Source organism: Lampetra fluviatilis, chromosome 5 (assembly GCF_964198595.1).
Source record: "Lampetra fluviatilis chromosome 5, kcLamFluv1.1, whole genome shotgun sequence".
Classification (NCBI taxonomy): Eukaryota; Metazoa; Chordata; class Hyperoartia; order Petromyzontiformes; family Petromyzontidae; genus Lampetra; species Lampetra fluviatilis.
Window position 1 is genome coordinate 21,224,669 of NC_136279.1, and position 27,614 is coordinate 21,252,282.

The 27,614-nt window shown below is 50.2% G+C and overlaps 1 protein-coding gene across 7 annotated transcripts in view; it reads left to right on the forward strand.

Moving 5' to 3' along the window:
- LOC144932752 (RNA binding protein fox-1 homolog 3-like) overlaps positions 1-27,614 on the forward strand; it is a 304,468-nt gene that overhangs the window by 222,382 nt on the left and 54,472 nt on the right. Inside the window, exon 1 of one of the 7 annotated variants that reach the window (XM_078857166.1) lies at positions 13,741-14,196. The exons of the other annotated variants lie outside the window; for them this stretch is intronic. Coding sequence (XP_078713292.1) covers positions 14,104-14,196 — 93 coding nt within the window. The 5' untranslated portion in view covers positions 13,741-14,103. Of the gene's footprint in view, positions 1-13,740; positions 14,197-27,614 lie in introns of those variants that run through there. 7 annotated transcript variants of the gene reach the window in all.

The window sequence follows — 27,614 nt, forward strand, 5'->3', positions numbered from 1 at the left end:
GGGCGAAGCCGGGTACTGTAGTACAGCTAGTTATGTATAAAATTGGGCCCGAATGCCTCCGTGCTAAACTGAGTGTGATGGTTGAGCACAGTGTGGCGAGCAGGAGGCGATTGACTGCCAGTCGAGTGAGTTTCTGGGACTCAAAGGACCTGACTGTTAGAAGCAAATCACTTCGAAGGAGATGGGTAACAAGTTAGAAACTGATCTAAGGTACGGGGGCTGGTCTGAGACAGACTCTGGTCCTGCAATAAGCACAACTAGCCAATTGTTCAATGTTGTTCTGAGTTACAAAGAATTAATCTTCACGGGCCACTTCATGTGAAGCGTGGACATTTATGTCACGAAGGAGAATGATCTCAGCGCTCGGATGTTGCTGATATACAAGTTCAGTCGGAGGAGTAATATTCGAGAAGGGTTTGGAGTGATTTTAAACACCGTGTGAGCGGTAATCACACCAATTGACTCTAGCGGAGGAAGGCAGAGAGAGAGAGAGAGCCGCAGACCCGCTGAAGATCAAGACGAGTGCCAGAGTTGTCAGGATCAGGGCGGGGGTGACACAGAGGCTCTTTCTCTGGTGGACACGCAAACTCCACCTTTGAACCATAAAGGGCGGGGGGAAAAACATGTCCGTGGCCTTGGAACATTACGCGTGTGAGGTCGACGGTGAGATGTGAGTGTCTGCGAGGGGAGGAGATGGGGTTTCGTTGTTTGACGGTGATGATGAATGGGAGTGATGCTCATACTGTAGTCCAGGTGTGGCAGAAATGAGACCCAAACAAAAAACGATGATTAATGGCAGAACCTTCCTCTTAGCCGCAGTAGAGTAATTAACGTTGTTTTTCAACAAAGCATTGTTCTTTATGTATTGGATGAAAGGAGAAGATACGTACTATTCACCAGAGTTAACTGCTCTGGTACGGTCAGCGCACCGAACTGCCTTTTGTGTTGTTTAATTTGTTGTCCTTCACCAGCACTGCCGATTAGCGTAGTTGGCTTCGTACGGTGCGAAAGAAGTCCAACGCTATGTACACACGCAGAGCAAAAGGCCACAACCTCTTCTAAATGCGGCCTCACCAGTGCCCCCCAAAGAAAATTACCTTCTCCGGCCAGGAATCACAACTCCAGAGTCATGCGCTCGGCTGATGAGGCAGCCTCCCTCGCCAAGGCATTGCCAATGTGTGACCGGGCCCCTCTACGTTTATAGGGCCTGCAGGAGAACCCGATTTCCCCTCGTAACGGGCGGAGCTACATCGTGAGAGGACACGCCGGCTCCAGCTAGGACGGGGGGGGGGGAAGACCCAGTCGAGTACCGGCTCGCGACCTAAAACAGCTGTCCCTTCAGAATACAAGTACAGTACTGTGTACCCCTCGTCTTCTGCGGGTTCGGTCTGTGCGATTAACTGCATACGCAGTTATCCTTTCTCTACACTAAATTCACTATATTATACGGTTTGAAAGGCCCCGCATGGGGCTATGCGATCGGAGGTGGGACGACTTTGTGCACAGTGCGCACTGTGTGTACTGCGTGTGTACTGCGTGTGTGCTGTGTGTACTGTGTGTACTGCGTGTGTACTGCGTGTGTGCTGTGTGTACTGCGTGTGTGCTGTGTGTACTGCGTGTGTACTGCGTGTGTGCTGTGTGTACTGCGTGTGTGCTGTGTGTACTGTGTGTACTGCGTGTGTGCTGTGTGTACTGCGTGTGTACTGCGTGTGTGCTGTGTGTGTTGCGTGTGTGCGGTGTGTGCTGCGTGTGTGCTGTGTGTACTGCGTGTGTGCTGTGTGTACTGTGTGTACTGCGTGTGTGCTGTGTGTACTGCGCGTGTGCTGTGTATGTGCTGTGTGTACTGCGTGTGTACTGTGTGTACTGCGTGTGTACTGCGTGTGTGCTGTGTGTACTGCGTGTGTGCTGTGTGTACTGCGTGTGTGCTGTGTGTGTTGCGTGTGTGCTGTGTGTGCTGCGTGTGTGCTGTGTGTGCTGCGCATGTGCTGTGTGTGCTGCGCATGTGCTGTGTGTGCTGCGTGTGTGCTGTGTGTGCTGCGCGTGTGCTGTGTGTGCTGCGCGCGTGCTGCGTGTGTGCTGCGTGTGTGCTGTGTGTGCTGCGCGTGTGCTGCGTGTGTGCTGTGTGTGCTGCGCATGTGCTGTGTGTGCTGCGCGCGTGCTGTGTGTGCTGCGCGAGTGCTGTGTGTGCTGCGCGTGTGCTGTGTGTGCTGCGCGTGTGCTGTGTGTGCTGCGCGTGTGCTGTGTGTGCTGCGCGTGTGCTGTGTGTGCTGCGCGCGTGCTGTGTGTGCTGCGCGCGTGCTGTGTGTGCTGCGCGCGTGCTGTGTGTGCTGCGCACGTGCTGTGTGTGCTGCGCGCGTGCTGTGTGTGCTGCGCGCGTGCTGTGTGTGCTGCGCGCGTGCTGTGTGTGCTGCGCGTGTGCTGTGTGTGCTGCGCGTGTGCTGTGTGTGCTGCGTGTGTGCTGTGTGTGTGCTGTGTACGCTGCGTGTGTGCTGTGTGTGCTGCGCATGTGCTGTGTGTGCTGCGTGTGTGCTGTGTGTGCTGCGCGTGTGCTGTGTGTGCTGCGTGTGTGCTGCGTGTGTGCTGTGTGTGCTGCACGTGTGCTGTGTGCGCTGCGCGTGTGCTGTGTGCGCTGCGTGTGTGCTGCGTGTACTGCGTGTGTGCTGTGTGCACTGCGTGTGTGTTGTGTGTGCTGCGTGTGTGCTGTGTGTGCTGCGTGTGTGCTGTGTGGGCTGCGTGTGTGCTGTGTGTACTGCGTGTGTGCTGTGTGGGCTGCGTGTGTGTTGTGTGTGCTGCGTGTGTGCTGTGTGTGTTGCGTGTGTGTTGTGTGTGCTGCACGTGTGCTGTGTGCGCTGCGCGTGTATTGTGTGTGCTGCGCGTGTGCTGTGTGTACTGCGTGTGTGCTGTGTGTGCTGCGTGTGTGCTGTGTGTACTGCGTGTGTACTGTGTGTGCTGCGCGTGTGCTGTGTGTACTGCGTGTGTGCTGTGTGTGCTGCGCATGTGCTGTGTGTGCTGCGCATGTGCTGTGTGTGCTGCGTGTGTGCTGTGTGTACTGCGTGTGTGCTGTGTGTGCTGCGTGTGTGCTGTGTGTACTGCGTGTGTGCTGTGTGTGCTGCGTGTGTGCTGTGTGTACTGCGTGTGTGCTGTGTGTGCTGCGCGTGTGCTGTGTGTGCTGCGCGTGTGCTGTGTGTGCTGCGCGTGTGCTGTGTGTGCTGCGCATGTGCTGTGTGTGCTGCGCGTGTGCTGTGTGTGCTGCGCGTGTGCTGTGTGTACTGCGTGTGTGCTGTGTGTACTGCGCGTGTGCTGTGTGTGCTGCGCGTGTGCTGTGTGTGATGCGCGTGTGCTGTGTGTGCTGCGCATGTGCTGTGTGTGCTGCGCGTGTGCTGTGTGTGCTGCGCGTGTGCTGTGTGTACTGCGTGTGTGCTGTGTGTACTGCGCGTGTGCTGTGTGTGCTGCGCGTGTGCTGTGTGTGCTGCGCGCGTGCTGTGTGTGCTGCGCGTGTGCTGTGTGCTGCGCGTGTGCTGTGTGTGCTGCGCGTGTGCTGTGTGTGCTGCGCGTGTGCTGTGTGTGCTGCGCGTGTGCTGTGTGTGCTGCGCGCGTGCTGTGTGTGCTGCGCGCGTGCTGTGTGTGCTGCGCGTGTGCTGTGTGTGCTGCGCGTGTGCTGTGTGTGCTGCGTGTGTGCTGTGTGTGCTGTGTGTGCTGCGTGTGTGCTGTGTGTGCTGCGCGCGCTACTCGACAGACAGCTGTGTCCTCGCGCGGTTTCGCTTTGTGCGCCCTTTTTAGTTTTTTTTGGAACGCATCTACTACTACAAGCTGCTGCTGCTACTTCGTCTACCGCGTAGAGGGAGGCAAAAACCTGCGTGGCACGAGGCGACCACGGCTGCCCATCCCCCGGGGGCGGTGGGTTCAGACGTCGTGGCGTTGCGTGGGTCACACTCCCGGTGTTGTTTGAGGCACACCATCCACAACCACCCACAAAGCACCTCTGTTGCTTTGTGGGGGTATGGTGAAATGGGCAGCGCCGCAAAAGGCAATGGCAGAGGCCACTCCTGTGAGTGCCGAGGTGGGGCGCGCGAAATTGCGAGCAGTCGCATTACTGCGGGCGGAATCCCACAGATGTTACTGCGGTTGTTCGCAACAACAGGCAATAATAATGATGGATGCAATGTGTCATGAATGCGTGATTTTACAAATGAATAACTGTTTAATTCGCCCGCGTTTGTAGTGTATTGAACGCACCGAGTGGCTTATTATATTTAAAATATGAATATGTACCAATCGAGACGACAACAACAACAAAACATGAAAGCTAACGACTTTAGCTCAGAAATGCCTCGCGTTGTTAAAGCTCACGGCAGGCCTGAGGAATTCTGTTCCGTCATGGAAGTGCGATGCTTAATTGGAAGCGTTACTCGGGTGCATTTGTCATCGTACACTTTAAGTCGCGCGGCGTCTGCGATCGGCTCTTACCTGATTTCCCCCCCCCAACCCCACAATTTTCTCAGGGAGCTGTTGATAACAATGATTCAGCGAAACTCGGGCCAATTAGTGGCATCGCGTGGAGAGTCCACGATGGCCATCGCGACACGCTCCGACTTCTCTCGCTTGCTCTTCCGCTCAATTTAAAAAAACAAAAGCAATTGACAAGGGCCCGGTGACGCAACGGCGCCGACGAGAAACTACAAAGACAAAACTAAGACCCCCCTTCCCGCCCTCGTGTAGCCTTAACAGACTGTTGGGGCAAGTGCCGTTAGCGAGCAGCACCTATGAATGCCGGGACGGCACACGAGGGGGTGTGGGGTGGCCAGCACCACGCCCGGCCGCCTCTGTCTACCCCAGTGGCGATGTTAACTACACACCGCACAGGGTACTCTTTTGAGGCTGAGTCGACCTGGGCGAGGCCCGGCACCGGTTCAGATAATCGTCTCCGGTGGTGCGCTAACCGCTACACCGCCGCTTCCCCGCGCGCGCGGAGGAGAAGTCCTCATTAACTGTGCGCGCATGCCGCTCGTTAAGCTAATTGACATCGGAGGCTGCGCGGCAAACTTGAGGCGCGTCCCGTCGCAGAGGGTTTCACGTCTTTTGAGAGTCAACGCGGCGCGCGCGGCAGGCGACGGAGAAACGAGGCACAAGACACATGCGCGGACGCACGCATAAAATTACACGCGGGGGGTGGGGAGGGAATATGCCGGGGAAAAGACAATTAAAGAACGGCGATACAACGAGGCTCAATTACACGCGCGCATATGCATATGCGCGCATCACTTTGCGCATGCACTCGAAGCCGTCCATTGCGAACAAATGGAAAGCCCGCTCCGGCTGCGGTGCGTCTGCATGCGGGGGCACTGGCTGCTCGCGCGGGAGCGTGCGCGTGCCATATCGGAGCACAAATTCCACGTTCGTTTGGCTCTGGGCTCTCACACATCTTGTAATGTTTCTATTGGCATTATGTTCGCAATCACTCACAGCAGGTGGGCCGAGTCGTATTCACAGCGTATATTAAATGGCTCTGTTGGACATTCACTCCGTTTGATGTCATTAGCGGAAAAAAGCTGACTGTGGACATTCAATTGATTTTGGTCTGAGTTAAACGCACGGCAAATTGCAGCTCTGCTGTTGTAGAACGAGGTATGGATCTGCATCAAACACAATGGGATTTGATGCACGTTAGATCAAACGGCCGTGCCAAAAAAACGCCAACCTTTCTTTTACGCCCTCGCTCTTGCACAGGTGCCCTGACGACCGGGATTAAAACAATTTCGATGACTCGCCCCCGGCCCCGACGAGAAAAAAAACATTCCCACCAGCTCTCGCCCAGCAGCGGGCAGGCGGGGATGGCGCGTGCGTGCGTTCGTTTGCGATTGACCGCGAGGCAACGCGACGCCGTCGGCTCGCAGGGGCGCGCTCGTTACGACGCCCGCCCGCCCGTCCGTCCGCGCGCGGGCTCCGCTCCTCGCCGCGCGCACCGGGACCTGCTGCTGCTGCCGCCGCTGCTGCTGATGCCGCGGCGGTGGCAACGGCGCCGGCCTGCATACTGATGCGGCCGTAGCGTCGGCGTGTCACGGTGAAGCGTGCACAGCAGCCACCTGCCAGGCTGCGGAGGATCTCACCATCGGACCCGGCACACCCCCCCCACCGCCCAACCTCCCCCGGCGCACGCGCGCGGCACGAGGGATCGCTCCCGCATTCCGTGCGCGTGCGCGTACGCACGTGCACGCGTACGCGCGCGTGCGATGGAATTTGCGAGCACCTAGCCAATCCCCCGCCGCCGCCGCTCCCACAACCCCCCCCCCTCCTCCTTCCCTCCGGCATCACGTTGGCCAGTGCGCAGTGGGGGCGCCCCTGCGTGGACCGTGCACTGCACTTCCGACGGTTATAATTGGCTGTGTGTCCGCCTCGGAAAATCGGCAAGGCAGGCCTGTCATTACTGGCAAATGTGTAGCAAACTCTGCCCTGGGGGGATTGAGTCTGGGGACCGTTGGTGAATATAGGGTGGGCGAGTAAGGGGCCAGGGTCAGAGCGGCACTTGGGATGGGGGAAGGCAGGTGATGTGGGAGTTGAAGGGGTGGTGATTTGACGCGGAGGAGGCGAGCGTATGGGAGCCCATATTAGCCCCTGCACCCAAAGTTTAATGCAATAACGTCAAACCTGTCACTGCCTTCAGCACAGCCAATTACCTCTCGCAAGCACCCGTCCTGTTGGGTAAATTCATTGGACTGCACCTGCGATGGAAACGCCTTCTGGAAACAAGAATGTCCACCTACTAACGATGAGCAACGATGCATTCTTCACTGAATAATTCTCGTCGCTGGGAAAAAAACGCACTGCTGGGTATACCGAGGGCAGTAGGCATACGGAAACGGCTGGATCGGCGTGGGATGTGTGGGCCTTTTGTTTTCTTAAATTGCAAAGGGGTGGCGGTGGGTAATTGCCATACACTGCGTCGCCTGCACAAACACGGAATGTCCCTTTTGACAGGCTGGTGGGAATGTCACCAGCACTTGTGTACCCTCTCCCGTGCCATCTGTAATCATGATTCGCTCACCGTATCTAACGTGTGTGACCCTTTCCCTGATCGTGACACACCATCACCAACTATACACACACACACACACAACTACAGCTGAGTCATAAAGGTTTAATTGTTTTTATCTACTATGAAATGGACATGGGAATGTTGCTGAGTTCGCGTGCAGCACTCTTATTTTTACGAGCATCCAGAAATTCTTTGCCCTATGTGCCAATTGGTGGGTGACCCTGACCTGTGGATAGTAAGCATATTATCTCGTTTTACTATTTTAGTTTTGTTCTAGCCAGGTGATTACTTAGGAGACACAAGCCAGGAGGTGGCGATGATTGCTTTGAATAGTCCCAGTTGAGTAATTTTGCTTTGATTTGTTTTCTTTATTAGTCCGTAGTGCTGCTGTAATGCAAATGCCCTACTTTTGTATGCACACTTTATAGTTTTTTTAGGGGGGGGGGGAGGGCGCTACTCAGTTGAGTATTCACTTCATATATATTTTTAATGAGCATTAGTGTTCCGTTTTAACTTCTCCAAAAATATCTTGCTTCAAAGTGTAATTAAAGTTTGGATGCGTAAGTGTGTGTTTTTTTTATGAGCAGTAAAGTGAACGTAATGTACCTGTTTTATAGAAGACATGAGACTTTCAAAAAGGAAAACTCCTCCTGTCTCTTGTTATTCTATTGCATTTGTTGTCATGGGTGTACACAGTCGTGTTTGTGCCACGGCTGCTGCTGCCGCTTGTTACACCAACTTCGTAACCGAACCAAATCTGAAAGAAATGTGAAGCCTGCAGTCTCTGTGTGGACAGATCATCAGTATATATATGAGAGAAAAAAAATTCCACACTTCCAAGATGTGCTGAATCCAGGAAAGAGGAGACAAAACAAAAAAACAAGAACGCAGAAAAAGACACGTCGAAATATATCACGTAATGAAACGGAGAGGACTTCTGCTGGGTGCAAAATAAAAACTGCATGATCAGAAAAGTGCACGTCTTGGTTTATTAAACAATGCGTGGTCAGATGCACCAAACTTTGGATAGCAGGTTACCCAAACCGATTTTTTTTAAATGTACCCTTGCCATGAGACTTGATTTCTCATTGCTACCCCCTTTTTGTTAATAGGATGCACAGAAAGAAACTGAATGTGGCCGTTCATCAAATTGGAGTTTGACTTCAGCAGCATTAGATGCATTGCCTACGTAACGTTGCGATGCTGACTGAATTACAGCTGAGACCAAAATTTACATGCCGGGCCATACCATTGCTGTAAAATGCAGTGTGGCAGGGCCATGCGTTAAATCACAGCGAGGCGTTAACGCGCTGTTTAGCGTTATTGTCAAAGATGAGGTAGACATAGTAACTCTATTTATTAGCTTGCTGTGGATCTTATTAATACCACTTTTTTATTTCACTGTTTCATTGCTAATGGCCTCCTATCAGTGAGGACTTTCGGCACGAAACACGAAAAAAAATATTGAAATAATTTTCTGTACATTGGTTAGATCGATCGCCCTGCACTGCAATTTGGGCCAAAGGAAATTAATTAAATGCACATCAAATGGGCCCGAGAATCCTTTGTGTGTGAGGATCGCTGCAGTTCAGTTAAAAAGGGCCTGTACCCAAGTAATGTAATAGTGTGGTGTCCGAAAGTGATGAAACAAATGTGGAATATAACGCATAAATGTTTCATCGTGCGCAATTGTGTGTTTGTGATTCGTGTCGAATTTAAAGCTGGAAGCGATCGGCAATATATGTATGTGATCATGCATTTGCCGAGCGATTGACTTTCAGTTTTCTACTGTCAAGCTTTAAGCACAATTACCAGGGAGAGATGAATTTGCCCGTTTCTATGTTCGTTGTCTGCTGGTTTGTTTCCATGCAGTTGTAAGCTCCGCAATAGAAGTAAGTACTTGTACCCTAACTCAGATGACATTCTTCCACATATGTATGCAGGCCCAAGGCAAACCATTAGCGCCGCCTGCTCATACACCCGGACCATTGCGGAAAGCGCACATGGGTGTGAAATATATTTTTCTAAACAACAAGTAAACAATAACCAGTCTCGCGTCACACCTTTTCGACAAACACAAACAAACGACCACTAATCTGAATGCAGACTCAGTTCTGTTCTTTTAATTTCTCGCATTTTATTTTCACGCAACGTGGCTTTAATGGCTTTTCGGGAAAACTGCTTTGAGTAGGAATTAGTGGGTGTGTGAATGCGAAAAGGTGTGAGCCTGTTGTAAAGGTGTAAAATAATTCATCAAATGGCCACAGCGAATATATCGATTGCAGCCCAGGCCTCGGTGCCTGAGGCCCCCAAGCATCATAAAAGGTGGGCCTGCTCAGAATTATGTGCGGTTTAAAAAAATATATGTTCTCAATTCCCTATTTACCGTCTCTCCAAAGCAGCTGCAGTCATTAGTTTGGGTTTATGGAAGCACCGGGCCATGATTTGTTAACAAAGCTTCGGTGAAATATTTCCTGGCCTCGTGTTTTTTTTTTAGCTCATCATTTATGGTATCTAAAGTTTAGACATGCTTAGGGTTGTAACATTTGTTTTCATGTCATTTCTTTTGTTTGCTCATTTTGTAGTTCAATCGAAGCAGAAAGTTACACCTGCGGGTTTTGTATTTGCGATGACCTCTGGCAGAGCGCGCTTGCCCCGTGGAGTCTGCCACTCCGCAAGCAGTTTCATCTGCCGCCCCCCCCCCCTTCAATCCGTCCGCGATGTTTCGACAGAAGTGTCAGCGGATCCTTCGAGCACTCCGCAAAATGCATTCCGCTACGAATGCAGTGTGCTCAGGTCGTGTGTGCGAATTGGCTCTTTTTCTTCTGAGTGCAATGCGTGTTTGCGCCACCGTGTGTAATAGTACCATTATCTAAACATTGAGCAGGGGGTGGGTTGGGTTGAGATGGGGGGGGGGGCAATGGAATAAAACAAATTGTGGGTGCATAAGAACATTAAAACCGTTAATTATGTCGAGGCCTGAAGGAAAAATTGCGGCGTAGGCGATTATGCCTTCCCTTGATTACACTTGCAACATTGGAGCATATATTTCAGCGTGCGCTTGGCTGCCTCGATAAAGCTGCACCGCGATCAGAGGGGGGAATTGAAATGATGCGAGCGGTGAGGGAGGGGGGCCTGGCTCGGGGAGTGTGTCGGGTGGGGGGTGGTGGCACGGGGAGGAGGGGGGTGGCGGTGGGGGAGCTCAGGGCAGAGGGCGTAGGGTCAGGAGTCACGGTCACTGGCAGCAGGTCCGGATCGACGTGAGTGCGGGTCTCTCGGTCAGTGGTTAAAAAACAAAACAAGAAAGCAAAGGGGTTAAGTTGAACACGTAGCGATGTTTTTATTCAGAAGATCGCGCCGCTTAAAAATGCATGGGCTTCGCTGATGTATGCGTCATTGTACAGAAGGCAGGCCCTCACACACTGGCATGAATGTATTTATTTGCAAGCAGTGTGTGAGTCTGAAAGGCACCGTTATAATGTTTTAGGATTTAATATAGGCACGCCTAGGGGAAGACGGAATGATCTTGGGGGTTGGGTGGCGTAGAGGGTGTGAGACCCGTGCGGGCTGTGGTGTGTGGGGGGGGGGCGGTTGGGGGTGATACCGTCGCAAATAGCCGCCAATGGGCTCTTGCATTCACAAATCTTTCTCGTGGCATTTCTCTCTCCCCCGTAGCGTGTTTGCCCAGAGCGTGCCACAATCTTTTTGGGTTTTCTTGTCGCCCGTGGCCGCGTGTGCAACGTGTTACTACCGAACGAAAATGATCGGAGCAGTGGATCGCATTAAGGGACGCGGATGATGGGGGGCGGGGAAGGGCAGCCTCTTGCACGACGAACGCAGGCACGGACGCTGCCGAACACAAATAGACATGATCGCAGCAGCACGCTAGCGGCCCTCTTTTTTTTTTATTTTTGTTCAAACCTTCATTGGCTTCAGCCCGAGAGAGCGAGCGCGAGAGAGAAAAACTAAAGTAAAGACAAAGCGCCGGCTACAGTAGGAGTCGGCCTCGATTTTTCTCCGCGTTACCATCAGACTTCTTGGATTCCGCGCAACTTCTCTGAGCGCGGGGACCGTGAGCTATCCGACGAGGCTCTTCCATCCCCCCTCCCCCCCCCCCGCTGAGTGTCTCCCCTGCCTTCACGAATTGCTCTTCGGTTGACGGAGCCGCTTGCCATTTTACTGACGCTTTGGCCACGTCTCAGATGGAAGGGAGCGGCGGTTTGTTGCTAGCGCAAGGCGACATTGGCTCGGTTGCGTGCCTCGTCGTCGTCAGCACTGCATTGCCAAGTGCGGCGTGGTTCCTTTCAATGCGGGATTAGCAGTGCCTGAATAAATCATTGGGTATGATCTAAAATATTAACTTTTTTGTTGAACCTCCCCCCCTACCCTAGATGTAAAAAAATAATTAACTCGCCGAGTCAAAAAGTAAGCGTTCTATTATTGTTAATTTATGGAAGCAACTTGGGTTTTTTGTTTCTGTTCTTTCCTTAATTCCACACACAATTTCCAGTGTCAGCACTTCAATGTAAAATGTTTCATTTGCTCCACATCAAAATTATAGTTTTTCCTTAATCATCGCTCGCAATTTTTATTGCCATACATTTCCATGTGGAATTTATGATTTTTTTCTCTGCGTTGCTTGATATTACGGGTGCATTATTAAAACGTCTTTTAATATTTCCAAGTTGTAAGGGAGAAATTTTTTTAAGGCCACATCATTGAGCATGTTACTGTGCTGCATTTCTTATTTGACGTATTTGGAACGGAACTCCAGTTAACGCAATTGGAATTACCCAAAACCCCCAATGCTCGTAGATTGTTATAAATCAGCACACCAGGAAGATGACATGGAACCACATTATCGCACGTTACGCACTCCTCTGACAACTTGCGGCTTAAACATTGACCGAGATCGGGAAGACAAAAAAAGCCCGCCATCAAATGGGTAGCTTTATCGAGTGTACAACAACAACAATGTCCGTCCCGGTTCACTCCCCACTATCCCCACGCCTCCTACAAATTACACCACGCCGAGAGGCAGCTGTAGATAATTGGGCCCCAACCGTCTACGGCTACCGCTTCACCGCCCCCTCCGCCGCCAGCGCCACCCGCAACCAACGGGGGCCCTCTGGAGCCGCGCGGGCCACGAAGCGAGGGGCCGCCGCGCTCCTCCATTCCTGCAAAGAGACATTCACGTCGAGGGGCTGACACGCACGCACGGTGTTAACATAGTGCAGCGCAATTAGATCTGGCCCCTCGTGCATGCCGCGGCCCAAAATACCCACGTGGCGTTCGATGTTCCCTGTGCCAATAACGGGGGGGGGGGGGGGGTGGTAGCTGCCGTCGTGCCTAAAATTGGTGAACCGCTTCAATTTTTTTTCTTTTGAGTTTCATTACGGCGCTCTTGTCGACGCCCAGCGAAAGTGTTGCTTTCGCTCGACAGTATTCTCTTTCGCCGCTCGCCGTGCTCGTTTTGTTGTTGCTGCTGCTGTTAATATGTTAAGTGTTTAGCGTTCCACGATGACTTCCTCCCCCCCTTGCAACGATTATTGTAAAAATTCTAAACCGGATGAAGAATGTCACCGGTGTCAGCCCCCCCCCCCTACAGCAGACTCATTAGTTTCCCCCGAGGTGAGACGGGAGCAGAGTTGGGGGTGACGTGGTGCAAGCCGCACGGCTGTCTTCATCGCTAATTAGGAGAGGGAAGGAGGAGAACGGGCAATATGTGGCATCTCGTGGCTCGCTGATCTCTTGCGGTGTGACGACAATGTACATCTCCCCCTCCGCCCACCACCTCATACATTCGATATACGCTTAAACAAATACACACGTTTTAGAAGGTTAACACAATCTATAGAGCGAGCGAGCGTTCGTCCTACAATGCCTTGCGCACTCGTATCGATTCATTTTACTCACCAGTTTTACACGTATATTAATTAATTTTTTGACAACAAACGCTTTTGCGTCGCGACGAACTGTGGGCGGGTGGTCGTGCAACGACGGCTCCCCCACCGCCCACCCCACCCCTACAGCCCCCCCCCCCTATCCCCCCCTACACCCCCCCCCCTTCCCGGCGCTCCTCCGCGTGGGTACCCATGACATGGCACCCCCCTCCCCTCCCCTTCTCCCCTCCCACCCCCCCTGATCCCTGTCACACAGAGAGAGGGGGAGCGAGCGAACGCAACCGCCAAGCTGAACTGCTGAGATGTACATTACATCGCTACGGGCCGCGGACACGTGATTGGATCAGCCCCGCCGACCACTTCGTTTTTATTCCTCTCCCCCCCCCACCACCACCACCACCACTCCCTTCCTCCCTCCCTCCCTCCTTAACGGCCTTCGCCCAATCCCAGCTGCCGAATCTGGAAGCCAATTGTGGCGTGCGTCTACGCTGCTGCTCTGCCACCCCCCCCACCCCACCGTCGTTCTGAGCCCAACTTGGGGTATCCCCCCCCCCCGCTGTAATATTTCTAACGCACTTCCTTTACCGGTGGCTGCTTGCGTGCACTAAGCTCGAAGCAGCAGCAGCAGCAGCCAGCAGCCAGCATCAGCAGCAGTGGAAGAAGCAAAACATCCGAGCAAAGGATTTCGCGTCAAGCTGAGACTCGGAGCACAACGGTGCTTACCCCCCCCCCCACGGCATAGTGTCATGAGAGTGTTGGGAACGCCAGAAGCTTGCCCCACCCAGATATAAGCGGGGTAGTTTTTAATATATATTATTTTTTATTACCGACCGTTTTTTTTATTTTTCTCCACCATCACCTCGAAACCTGCCGTTGGTTTCACGCCGGCTTGAGCTGGGCCCGTCTTCCGTAACAAAAACAAAAAAGTAACTCCTTCATTTTCGTTGGCTTCCGAGAAAGCGCCCAAATTCACCGCACCAGCGCGACACCCCCCGCCCGCCCGCCTCTCGAGAACTGTCGCAGCCGTCGTCCCCCCCCCCCCCTGCCCAGCGCCACTCCGGCCGTGCGCTCGTCGCCCGCCGGTGCACCAAGAAGACCAGCTGTGCCGAACCCCTCTATTCAGAGCATAACCGACCCCGACCTGACGAGACCCCCAAGCCACGGGCCATGTTATCCTCACCGGCTGTGGTGCTCCATCACTACGGCATACCCGTGTTCGCTCAGTCCGCGCAGTGCTATGCCGCAGCCGGGGTGATTCAGGTACCGTGACCCACTCACATGTATCCTCTTTCCTTGGTTTTCTCATTGAAATATTTATTTCTTCCCCCCCCCCAACACCACCCCCAACCCATGGGATTTTCTTTGCCTGCTTGCCTGTCTCTGTGCTCTTTTGCTCTGGATGTCCGTCTCCCTCTCTTAATATCCAACTCTGTCTTTTACACAGCTTTCTCTCTCTCTCTCGTTGTTGTTCTCTGCTACGTTTTTTTCTTTCATCTCGTGCCGAGTCTGCGTCATGCCCCATCTCTTTCCGTTCTCCGTCTCTGTGTACGCAGCAAAGTGCTTTCCCTTTCCGTGCACACCGCTACGCATCATCCCCCTTTCGTCGCCGCCGACAATTAAAATGTGTTAGTCTTCAGCGCGTACATCGGTATCTTTCGCGTTGTGTAAAATTCTACACGGCGCAGCGTGCCGGAGAGTGTGCGTGGTGGGGCGGGCGTGCGGGCGTGCGTGCGGCGGAGTTTGTTGTGGACAAGGGTCTGTGTTTGGGGATGTTGCAAATCAATAAGACAAATAGCAACGATGCCCGTATGGAAATGAGCGCATGTATGATGAATGTTGCTACACAGTCGGAATACTTTGTTATTGATTCGGAGCAGGGAAAACGGGTCAGTTTGCTGATTATGGTCTTCCTTTCCAGTCTACAGAGATGTGCATCTCACTTTGCCTCCGTGGGTCCTACGGCGTGATAAATGAAAAGAGCATTAATTGGTCAGCGGAATGAGGGGGGAGCAAATGTCAAGGGTCATTTCACTTACGATGCAGCGCAAATATTTGAAGCGCAATTCACGACTATCGATCTGTTGGTTTATAACTAAACAAAGTTACGGCAATAAATCCATGCTCGTCATGAATATTAATTCGTAATGAACGCAGTCTCATCCACGAATAGTTTGAAATTTAAAACGAGGTTACGTGAATTCCATCCACAACAGCTCGCGTGTGAGGACACGCGCGCGCGTGTGTGTTTGTGTGAGACCAGCGATGTTGTTTCTCGCGAGACAAATGCTATCACCAATTGATCCATTACAAAGCCCGACCGATGCCACCCATTCATTGTATTATTGCCATGCAAGACGTTCGGAGCCCAGGGTGTGTAACACTAGCTTCTTCAGTGGTCGCGTCTTGCTTTGCCTTTCTCCCCAATTGCTTAAACACTTCTTGCATCTAGCTGCCATCAAATGAGAGGGCTCCTCACTGTCCCGGTCAAAGCAATATTGTTTTAAAAGGCACGCATTTTTTTGTTAAAGGGCCAGAGTCGAGAGGTTTGCCTGTGCACCATTTTGGAAATGACTACAATTTCTGTGCAATCCCTTTAACGATGGGGAAATATTTAAAATTGCATGCAGAATGTATGAAGTGTTAATGACGTAATTTAATACAGCCGTGAAATGTAGTCTTAATATTGTATGTAATCTGTGCCAATTTTCCTGTTATCTTACTCCACTGTAAATCACGGTGGAAGTGGGCGGATTGGTGTGCATATCTACATGACGCAAGCACACACGTGTTTTTTGTGTGGAATCACACGCATGTGTCTGTGCACGCACATACAGATGTGTGCGTACACGATGCACACGCACATTTATCTACGAATCGTTCCAATGCGCGTGTGCATCATGCACACACACATATAACGCTCCCCATATAGCATTTAACAGACTTTTCGGGGCAGGTGCTGCAGCGGACACATATTAACGTGCGCATGGCACACGAAGTGCGTGGTTGGCCAGTTCTGATGTTTGCACATCACCACAGGTACTCATTTAAGGCCAAGTCTACTTAGGGGAGGCCCAGCACCGGTTCAGATATTCGTCACTGTTGTTGGCCGTGAGCGGAAATCGCACGCGGATCCACCGAGTTTGCCGCGTGTTACGCTAAACACTACACCGCCACTCTCAACGTAACGTCACACACACACACACACACGCAGATCGCCCGTATAGTCTAAACAGACTGCTGGGGCAAGTGCTGTTAGCGAGCACCTATGAAATCAGGCACGGCACACGAGGGGGTGGGTGGCCAACACCACGCCCGGCCACCTTTGTTTCCCTTGTGGCGATGTTTACACACCACACCAGGTACTTATTTGAGGCTGAGTCGATGTAGATTACACACACACATATATTGATACACACATGCAAAAGACAAAGATCTCACACACAGACTGTTGGGACAAGTGCTGTTAGAGAGAACCTATTCAGGCGAGTGCGTCACACAGCGGATTGATGTGGCCAGGGCTACATCTGGACACTGTTGTCTGATTCCGTGCTGGTGCTTACACACACACACAGCTGTACTCTTAAGTGGCATGAGGGGGAGGCTCAAAACAGGTTCAGATGCCACCAAGGTTGTCCATTACTGGGAATCAAACCTGAGTCCGGGCACGTTCACGGCACAGTGGTGTGAACCACCTAACCGCTGCTCCCCGCCCGTACACACAGCACACACGTGCACACCGTAAAGAAATATAAACGGTGGTCGAGAATAAGATCATTTAACCCCCCATCGCGTCTCGTTTCCGCGGTAGCCGCGTAACGCGCCCCTTATGAGTGCAATGGGGAGGTGTGTGGGCTTGACAGTTTGGTGGAATTACATTTCGCGAAAGTTCTATGCTGCTTCGAGCGGGGGTGGCGGAGGGGGAAGTAAATGAAAAAAATAATTAGTCAGATCGGTTAATTTGAAACACGGACTCGTATAAAAACAAAACAAATAAATAAGTATGCTTACTAACTTTGCAGCTGAAGGACTGGCAGAGAGAGAGGAAAGCAGCGAATAAAATTGTATGTCCGTTGCTGGAGCGCGCTCGCCTTCGTAGTGGGAGAACGGTCGGTTGGATTTGGGAAAGCGGGCTACGCGGCGTCCGCGCATGGCGCACAGCCGCAGAGAATGAATGTTTTATCTCCGGATGTTCCAAAAAAAAACGAGAGCCACAGAACTGCTCCTTCGCTGACCTCAGGTGGGGTTTGGTTTTTGCTGTTGTTAATGCCCACTTAACAGCCGCTACCACGGCCGCAAGACCGCACCGTGAAAAACCTCAACGCTCTCATCTCCGCCACATCCGCTGCGATGTTGAAACGTTGACTTTTGGTTTTCAGCAAGGTCGGTTCACTCCCCTCCCCACCCCACCCGCCATTATTTGTTTGGCGAGAAGGTAAATGATGAAGAATAAAAAAAAAGGAAACTACTGCAGTTGCCATTGGTAATAAGAATAATCTTGACAGCTGTGGAAACAGTCCCGTTTTTAACATGAATAATCATGACACGAAAAAAATGCCTTCACCGGGTCGGAAATTTAAGCCTATAAATTTAAATTCCATTAACAAGCACATAAAATAATGATATTTATTGTGCATACTGATTTTTATGGCCGGCCGTGCCTTTTAAATTCTGTTGCCTAATCACTAGGAAATGTGCCGCAGTAAAAGTAAATTAAGAAAATAGCATAACTTAGTTAAAAATGAAATTTAAACCCCAGCGGAGGCTATTCAATTTACAGTCTGAAGCTTGATTATTCATAGCCATTCACAGGCTTTGTCGAAAGTTCACCGCAGCCACTGAGAGAAAGAAAAAAAAACTTAACTTTAATGTTACGTCCCGGTTGTAAAATTCCCGACGTGTGACAAACGCCAACCATTAGCATTGTGCGGCATTGGATTCGGGTGCCCGCAGAGAGATAAAAGAAACGGCATCGTTGATTTCAGAATTTGTCTTTATACCAGAGGAATCCGATGAGCAATAAAGCTCTTTTTCATTAATTTCCAGTAGGGCGGGTAAGAACGTTACAACAAACAGTACAAAAGCATGGTAGTCGTTCAAAGTACAAGAAAGGTAAACAAATCACCCAAATAAAACTAAACCATCCCTATCCTACCAAGCAAAGGCCACGGAGATATTAACTTATTTTTCCAGAAGCGACCTGGCCACAAACGATAGCTCAACAAAGTGGCCCATCAATTGCACATTTATCGCATCAGCAAAATCATTTAAATAGTCCACACGCATGTTTCTACATTTTATACAGAGATGTTCCCCCCCGCCAGCTGCCCCCCTCCCCCCCATCGCGAGGCCTGCGTGACCGTGGGACACGGCGTGGTCACTGCCGCGCGTCCCTCTGTCAGAAGCGCTGACTCGTTGTTTACCCCGAGCCTGCGTCTCCCCTTCTCTTCGGGTAGGCCACGCAGGCTTTGCCCCGCAGCGGTTCGCCGACGCCTAACTCACTCATTCCCTCCTGCCCGGACCGGTTCTCTTCCACCGCCACCTCCTCCTCCTCCTCCCCCTCTCCTCCGCCCCCCGCCAATCATGCAGCCCTGGTGTAGCTTTCAGTGCGTGACAGCTGCTGCTGGTGTGCTTCGCTCACAGAGGGAGAGTGGCCGACGCACACTGGCTATTTCTGTGCGCCATGGGAGCCGCGGATTAGGTGGGCAGACTTGAACTCGGCTAGATGTCCAAAGTGTCACGTGTTGTTGGGACTTAATTGTCACGGCGCATGCTGCGCAGTGTATTGTGTGAGTTTGTGTGTCTGAAGGGTGCTCAGTCATATTTGAGATTGGGCCATTGAACAATGTGTAATGCATTGCCCTATGCGTTACTGGTTTCGATCAGTATCTAATTTTGTAGCTTCAAAATGAATTTCAGATTTGTCCTGTTTTTTATTTTTTGCGGGAAAAGTTCCCGCTTAATTTCATTCTCAAAACTTTTGGATTCCCCTGTATATTGGTGCACACATTTATGATCCCATATACACATTTGTGTCATGACATTTTGAAGGTGCTTCTGTGTTTGTGTTTATGGAAATTTCTAAGGTTTATGGTGTTCGCTCATTCTTTGTACCAGGCACCTTGCTGCCTTAATATAAGTTTTGGAATGACTACACATACAAATTTACAATAATAAATATTTAGATACTGCGCAAATAATGTAGAACGAAACACTACTTGTGACCGTGCCCCTTCTATATTTGATCAATAACATGTTTGCTTGAGATGATATATATCGTTAATACTCTATAGAACCAGAAATCTACTTAGCTAATGTCATTCTTTTCTGGTTGATATTTTTCCGTATGTCATTTCTGGTTTATGTGTAACCCGTGTTGCCGGTTACCTTACCTTCAGGCTACTGCTGCTAAATAAATACGGGTTGAATAGAACCGCCGCACAGCCAGATGCACACAAATAGAAATGTCAGACGCAAGACACCTGTGTAATTACAGATCAGATATTTTGCTCGATGTTTATCTGCACCTTGTGGCCATAGAATGTGTTTGAGAGTCGAAAATAATTATGTACATCACTTCAATTAGCAGGAGGTGCCTCGTACTGACAAGCGAGTGGTGGGAGAGGGTTGAGGGGGGGGGGCATTGTAAGATAAAAATAGTATAAAGCCCTATCACAACAAATGCAATGTTGCTGGCTTGATCAATTTCCTTAATTGGACAGTATGGCTTTGTCTGCTATAGGCATTGTGCACTACGTGAGGTCTGAACACAACTAGGAGGGGAAAAAAGTATTTTAATCAGCAATTTAACAAACTTTCTTTCAACAGCGCCATCGATCGGCTACGCAACAACTGCAGAGAAATGCTGGCCCGAACGTAGAGTGCCTTTATTCTGGACCGTATTTGCTCCGTAAATATTGCCACATGAGAACCGATATTGTTGAGATGTAAGTCAGCACAGTTTCGTGAGTAGGGGGGGGGGGAGCAGAGCCGTCTTTGGATATATTGGCTTTCTTCACATAACTGGCCTGGACAAATGCACGCATGCTCAGGCCCCGTGCAAACACTGGGGCTTGCGCCATCCATATAGCTCAGTGTTTAAAAAGGATCGCATATTTCTCTCTCTATCCCCATGCGTCTGGTGCTGGGAGCTCTCCAAGGTTCTGAAATGTGCTAACCGTTTTTGGAACGAGATCAAAACACGATGATCCATTTGCGAGGCGAAATGTGCGCATCCGGCTCCGTATGAGTTGCCATCGGTGAAAGTCGCACTTTCCACCAAATATTCGTAAACGCTTAATTTGTTTTGCTTTGCGGGGGGAGAAACGCATACGCGTTAACAGCCTTTGCCTCGGACGCGGCTCGGCGCTTTCGTTTTAAGAAGGTCTGTTTGTGGCTGGCTTCTGCAAATGTTAGGCCGGCACCGCGAACCACCGACGTGGAGTGTGCTTAAGTGATTTTGTCGCAGCCCGATCGCTGGCCAAGCTCGTAGGCTGGTGTTGCTTTCCGTCCGCATGGCTGTCCGTCTGTCGGTCTGCCGGCAGTGACTCAATTTCACATCGATCACTCTCCGGTGCCCCAGACCGTTCCATCACACGACGCCCGCCCGCACTCCTCTCTCTCTCCTCTCTCTCCTCTCTCTCTCACGGAAAGCCGTTCAGGTGCTCATGTTGACATTGCCGTGGCATTTTTTTTCTTTACCATTTCATATTAGTGCCCCTTGCGCGCTTGACCCCTTTGTACATTGGAGCGAGAGAGCATTGGCAAGGGGTGTACAACCCCACCACTGTGTTTTATTGCACAAGTGTCTGCCTTGGACCTACAATTAAGGGAGCGTACATCTCTGGAGCATACCATTTTCTGAGCCGAGCCATTGCACGCGGTGGCATGTCTGCGGAATGTATACGCACACGTTGGAATTGCAGCCCGTACTATTTAACATCGACGTGCATTTATCTCAATGGTGGGCCGGTCTGAGACGGGCGCCCTGGGGAGATGGCGCAGTGTGCTTTGGCACCGGGAGAGCTTTTTATTCAATTAGGGAGATGGCAATTTTCTTAGTGTCTGGGCGTGGTAAAGTGAATGCAGACATTGAAAAAAACTGGAAAACAAGGAAGTTGCTGGCCTCACTGAATAGTGTATGCAAAATGCATGACATTCTCTGGAAATGAAGGCTATGTCAACGACATAAATGTTTAAAGGGGCCTTTTTATTTTACATTATAAGCTCGATGCAACTTTTCTTTCTGTCACAGCCGCTAGCCTTTTTACGCTTGTGTCAGCAGTGTGTGTGTGTGTGAGGAATGGAGAGGTCAAAGGAATAAGCAAGTGGTTGTCTTTTAATGTTGTTTTATTTTTGAGGAGGGATTGGTAGATGACAAAAAAAAATTGAATTCCGAATTGTGTACAAGTGTGCAAGCACTGTTGGGAAGCTCACCCTATCTTGCGCTGGATAAATGTCTGACATCTCCTCTGGAGATTTATGTTCACCGTAGAACACACATAGACATAGTTTGCGCTACTGTATAACCACACGCACCACCCTCCATGCACGGATGGCCCCTCAAGCTGATTTATGCGCAAAGTAGGGCATACGGCTGCGCTAAGCAGTGGGGAACAGCTGATGAAAAAGAAATTGATTGATGCAGTTCATTTCTTGGGAAATTGATGACCCGTGGAAATTTCTTTATTGGTCGCTCCAGTGCGGAAGTGACAGCTGCAGTGGAGGACCCCCCCCCCCCCCTAAATTACCAATTTGTCTGGCCACGTGGAAAGGCCTGCAAGCCAGCAAGGCACCCCTGACCCCCATGATAAGGGTATTGACAAAACTTGCTGAAATATTAATGCGGCCAATCGCTGCAGTGAGACGAAGACAATAATGGGATTCTCGCTGGTAAATCTACCCGTGGCCCTTTCAGGGTTGGCGGCTTTTCGCTGCACTCTTCAGAAGGCTGCTCTCTGCTCAGTGCCAAACGAAGCACCGTTTGTGTTGTTCTGCAAAATGACGGGAGTAAAATGTAATGACGTGTATTGCTAAAATAACGCAGTTCTGGTAATCTTGCAACGCGCATCACTTTTTTGACACGCCGCAATTGTGCCCTCTCCGTTCAGACACGAAGCAGGTGCGTTTTGATCGCGTGTGTGTGTGTGTATTTTTCTTCCTCACCGCTTCTATTAGACCTGCCAAAGATGTTAGCAGCAAGTGAAGAGTATCACAGGTCCCTGACTCAGCCGCAGAAATTCGTTTATGTCATCGTTATTTTAAGCCCACCACCTCCTCAGTCTGGAAACGGATGCTGCCAATAATTGGGTTTGTTTCAGTGCTGAGTCTCATGGAACCAATGCTTTGAACTCGGCACTGACTTATGCTCATTGACAATTCACAGAAAATACAGTTTCATCATTTAATTTACATATGAACATGTAAACAACTGAATGAACGAGACGGGTGATTGTATGAATTAATATATTGATATACTAAAGGGGCATATTATTTAAAAACCCAACAATTCATGCTCGTTTTTTTTGTTGGTTTTAGAAAATCGCTCTTAACATGGCTTGCAAGCACACTGTCCAGGAATTTCTTTATTTCCCTGTTTGTCCGTTCTGTACTATACATTTTGTGTTGTCGGGGTGCAAAAGCAAAAGTTGGTTGCCGTGTGGTGCAAGCCTAGGCCTGAGTTGTGAACCATGTCTGGCCCACGCTGAGCAACACACGCCAACAAGCAAAAAGTTAATCTGCAATAAGGCCACTAGAAATTGAATTTCAGCGGTCTTAAATGCCAATGTGATGCACTCTCTTCCTCTGTAAGGGCAGCGAACAAATCGGGTTTACTTCCCACAATCCCCTGTTGCTGTACTTGCATGCTTAGCGTCAAACCCGAAATGTTATTTACCAGCCTGCGCTGAACAAATTCCTGTAGGCAAATGCTACTCTTCCCAAAACACTTCCATGCCACACACGAGTAATGCTGACTTCCCGAATTGAGCCAAAAGCTGGTTTCTTGCTTCGGTGCTCGAATTTTGCTTTGTCTGCAACAAGGGCGGCAAGATAATGCGCGCTTGTTTGTGGGTTGATATGCAGTGTGCGTGTGTGTCCGTGTAAGCACACGTTGGCTCAGAGCGAGGCTTGTAAGGGAACAAGGACAGACAGCCAAAAGCCACACCAACAGCCCTTGTGCCACCGCTCTGCCGTGAATTTCCCAGGGCTATGCTTTACCAAATTGCAAATAAAATTCGCTCAAATTGGGTGATCAGTCTACCGGGGCACAAAACACTCGATTCGCCTTGTCACCTGCAAACAAAAAAACGGAGAGAAACGACCTTAATACACGGGCCAGCGTGCTGGAAACGCCACGCGTAAAACACGCTCCCTTGCTTCGGAATGACCGTTTATGAAATTACGAGGATTGTTTTTATTTTCCATCCACAAGCGAGAGGTTTGTGTCACGCGCGTGAACTCGTCGTCAAATGAAGTGTCGCTGGGTTTAAAAAAAAGCGTTATTTTTAAGTCAAAGCACGAAAAAATTTAAGGTGGGGGGGGGTGCAGGTTGCAGTGTCAGCACGCGTTGGTGAAGCATATCAAACGCGACGCCGCTTAGCGATGGGCGATCTCCTGGGGGAATCTCCTGGGACTTGTGCGGTCACGCAAAAAAAATCTCTCGTTCACTTCGACCCGCGATGCCTCGACACCGGCGTGTGCGATTCTGCTTCGCTCGACCAATATTAATGAGGGATACGTGTCCAAGCATGTGTGTGCGCGTGTTCGTTTAACTTCTTTCGCGCCGTATGTAGCCGACCGTGTTAAGCGGAGGTGGGGGGGGCACAACAACTCTAAACAGAACAAATAAGTTCAAAAGAAATCGGAATTCAAAGTAAAGTGAAAGTGTCCTTGTCAGTAACCAGCTTCCACCAATAACTGTAATAATGCCGACTAAAGGTTACCTGTAGACACCATAAGATGCCATCGTGGCCACAAGATCGGCCCTTCCACCTCATGCCTTGCATGTCACCTGACCTCGCCATATCGCGTGTTGTATATCACGCGCACAGCCTTGTTTTTAGACCGCAGACTCAAAAAGCGTCAAATTTGTGGCCACGTTAGATCCCACCACTGCCCCACACTTTCCACAACTGCCCGCCTAATTGGGCCCAGCTCCGGCCTGAGCAAGCGTGTGGTGTGGCTGACCTGACTCACGCGCCATAACGCCGGGTAGGCCCACAGCATCCGGTAATGCGGTGGCTCCCTTAGCGACATGAGTGGGAGTGCACCGTTAAACTTATCTCCGGCCTCCTGCTCGTCAACCGCAGTCCTCCCTTTCATTTCAAATGCCACCGACAACGCCCAAGTTCACCCCACCCGGGGTATGCTGATGCACAACCTGTATTCGGAGTCGTCGCGGAACGATCGCACGCAACTTGCGACACTCCCAAACAAGCTGAGCTGCTCGGTGACCAGGTAATGGTAGTGCAACAATTTGGGTTGAATTCATCTGTGCAGAGCTTTGAGTGCGATCCCCTCGTACAGCCGTAAGGTAGGGATTTCCCCACATACTCCCATTTCTTCCTACATAACAAACACTCGTTAGGAACTTTTTTTTCATTATTATATTAGGTAAGGCACATTGAGATATGCAGTTTTGTTTTTTCACAAGCAACTGGGCCACGGATGATAGCTCAACGAAGTGGCTCATCATGCATAGCAGCCAAATACTCTGAACGCGTGATGTCAATTCTAAATGTGGAGGAAAAAAATCGATGGACCTGGAGGAAAATCCACGCGGGAGAACATGCAAACTCCAAATAAACAGCAGGAGTTAGGGTCCGGATCGAAGCCACGACCTCCTGTATACCAGGCGAGGGAGTTAACATCTCGTCACCACGGCACCAAATAAAACCGACCAATAATCCCAATGCCAAAACCCTCATGGTAAAGAGTGTCGAGACTCAGTGAGACTTTGTCGAATAAACAAATGGCATTAGTATTCATATGAAGAGCAATAATGAAAGAAGCAGTGAGAAGAATGCAAGCGTTTGCATTTGCGCTTCATGTTTTCGTGATATTTTTTCCTTGCGATTTCTTTTTTTATTATCTCCAGAGCGGTCACAGGTGAATATGCACACAACGATGCCACAACTGTGGTTTGTGAAACAGCTGCACAGCGACCGGGGAGGAGCACGTCTTAATGTCCTTACGTCAACACTTGGTCCCTGTGCTTAGGTGATCAATGGACATGCGCTTAATGACGTTCCAGATGGAACATTTTTTGGCAGGAAAAAAAATCTGCAGCTCAAAACATAATTCACTCGCAGCAGTTATGGTCAGCACCCGCCAAGATTATTCGCTAGAATTGAGCAATGTTGATACATTACGCAAATGCTTTACGTAGAAATTGTATCCAAAGGCATGTTTGGAGTGTACAGCTATGCTAGGAAAGAAACCATGTCCTCCAGCTGTGGCATTATCTGCTGTGGGCATTACAGCAGCTCTGTTCTGCACTGGTGGCCAGTGGTTTTTTATTGGTGGAGGAGTGTGGCGAGATTTGCGTTGAGAGAGAGAGTGCAGATCCTGCTATTTTTCTCCTGGCTGGTTCATGACTGACTGCCCTTTTACTCTTGCATAAGATTTCATGCATAAGCTGCAAAATTGCTCACTAGAAAAAAAGCCCACTCGGACCTGGCCATTCATTTTTATATAATCCTAACTGACGTTGCCACCTTCGCCTAATGCAGAAATATGAAGCTGTTTTATAATCGCGAAAAATTTGTCTGGCATTGCAAAAAAAAAAATGTCCTTTTTTTTTGCTAAGCGGTTTGAACACTTTAAAATGATTCCCCACCGACGCTTTCTGCGTGTGAGTGCACTTTGCACGGCGTGGCGTGAAGCGCGTTCGTCAGAGAGAAGGAGGAATCGTGTGTCCGTGGCCGCCACCGTTCCCCAGAAACCCACAGGGCCCGCCCGTAAACACTGCGATTTGCATGCGGCCCATGCGCCTGTCCTACCTCATTACTCGCAGTAAAGCCAAAATCGTCACTTTGATTACTGACTTGGCCGCCAGCGAATGACGCGCCGTGCGTGGCTATTACTCCATGCCACCGTGTTTTGATGGGATTTTTTTCTAAGCCGCCACAAAGCTCTGTGTATTTATTTATTATTACTACTACTTATACCAGCAGTAGTAGTAGTATTTTATTCGCATAGCGGTATTTTTATTTATTTGCACAGACGTTCATTTTGTTCGCCCGCTCGAACTCGCGTTTTGTTTGTTCAACTAATTGCGATTGTGATGTTGGCACGACCGACCGCTGCTCGCCGGCCCACCGCACTTTCTCTCGGAAATCCGACGGCAAACAGAAATGGCCGTGCCCATAGGCAGGCGGCCACCTTCAAGCGCTCCCAGCCCACCTGCTCGTTTCAAGTTGTTCCACTTGCTGACTGAGCAGATTTGTACACAATTGCATGCGCCCCTTTGGTGCCTGCGAGCAGCTGCTGCTATCTTTGGCAAATTCATTTTTTGTTCCCTTTAATGCAACCCCCCCCCCAACCCGAGGATAAATCAATTAAATAAATAAAAATCCTCAAATTCGTCGAAAGTTTCACGACTTCTGACGTTGCCAGTTCCGCTGGCACTCGTATGGCGGTCGCCTTCCCCGCCTGCCTGCCAAAAAAGAAGATGATTTGATGTTTCTTCGGCGTGTAAAAAAAAGCTAACCCGTGTGTTTTTCGGTGTTTTGTCCTCTGCACCTACTCTCAAGTCCTGTTGGTACAGCAATCCGTGAGCAGAGGCCAATTTGAGGCACGCTTATGCTCCATTAGCAGCGTGACGCAGTGGCTGCGCTAACTTCGTCTGCGCTTAATCTTGGCCGACGCGCATATCTGGCTCGGGTTGGGAAGTTGGGAGCTTAAGCGCATGTTCCCCGAGCCATCAAACGTGCAACCACCCTGAAAATGAAAGTGCGGTGTGGATAACGCCCACAAAAATTGTGTTCATTACTGGACTGCGACACCAGCTAAAGCACCAATCCTATGCCTCATTTCGTAGAGACACACAGCACTGAACACTCCAAAAAATATTCTCCGTTCGCAATCAATTACTTTTAACGCTGCCCGGTAATTGAATCTTTTTTTTTTTGCTTTGCTTTAATTCTTAAACATTCTTCGCTGTGCTCATTGCCGACGCGGCAGCGCCAATGAGTAATGCCTCCGTGCTCACGGCCCTTCTCGCCGGGGTCCGTAACGCTACGGCGCATTTGGCTTCTCCCAATATCACGGCGTGCTTCCAAAGGGGCATGCTCCTCGCAGCGCTGGGGATTCATTAAAAGAGTTTTATTTAAAAATGTAAAAAAAAAAGACTGGTTTATCGCAGTCGGCGGTCCGATCCCAAGGCACAAAGGAGACGTGACCTTAATTTTCAAACGCCACCGACTCTTGTTTTGTTGTCGTTCACCCCGGGTGCTCTGCTAATTAAAGTCTCTCTGCTAATGGGCCACTTTGGTGGTTATTATGGGATTAAACCTGCCTCGGCAGTCAAATGCTCATCGGCCAAAGCTCACGATACCGATTGTGGAAACAGGGCTGCTCTGTCGTTTAGCAAGCGCTCTGTTCAGGTGTGGATTTTACATTTTGTGATTCTCACCACTCTCTCTGATCAGAATCAGAATTTTTATTTCGACTGGAGGAAG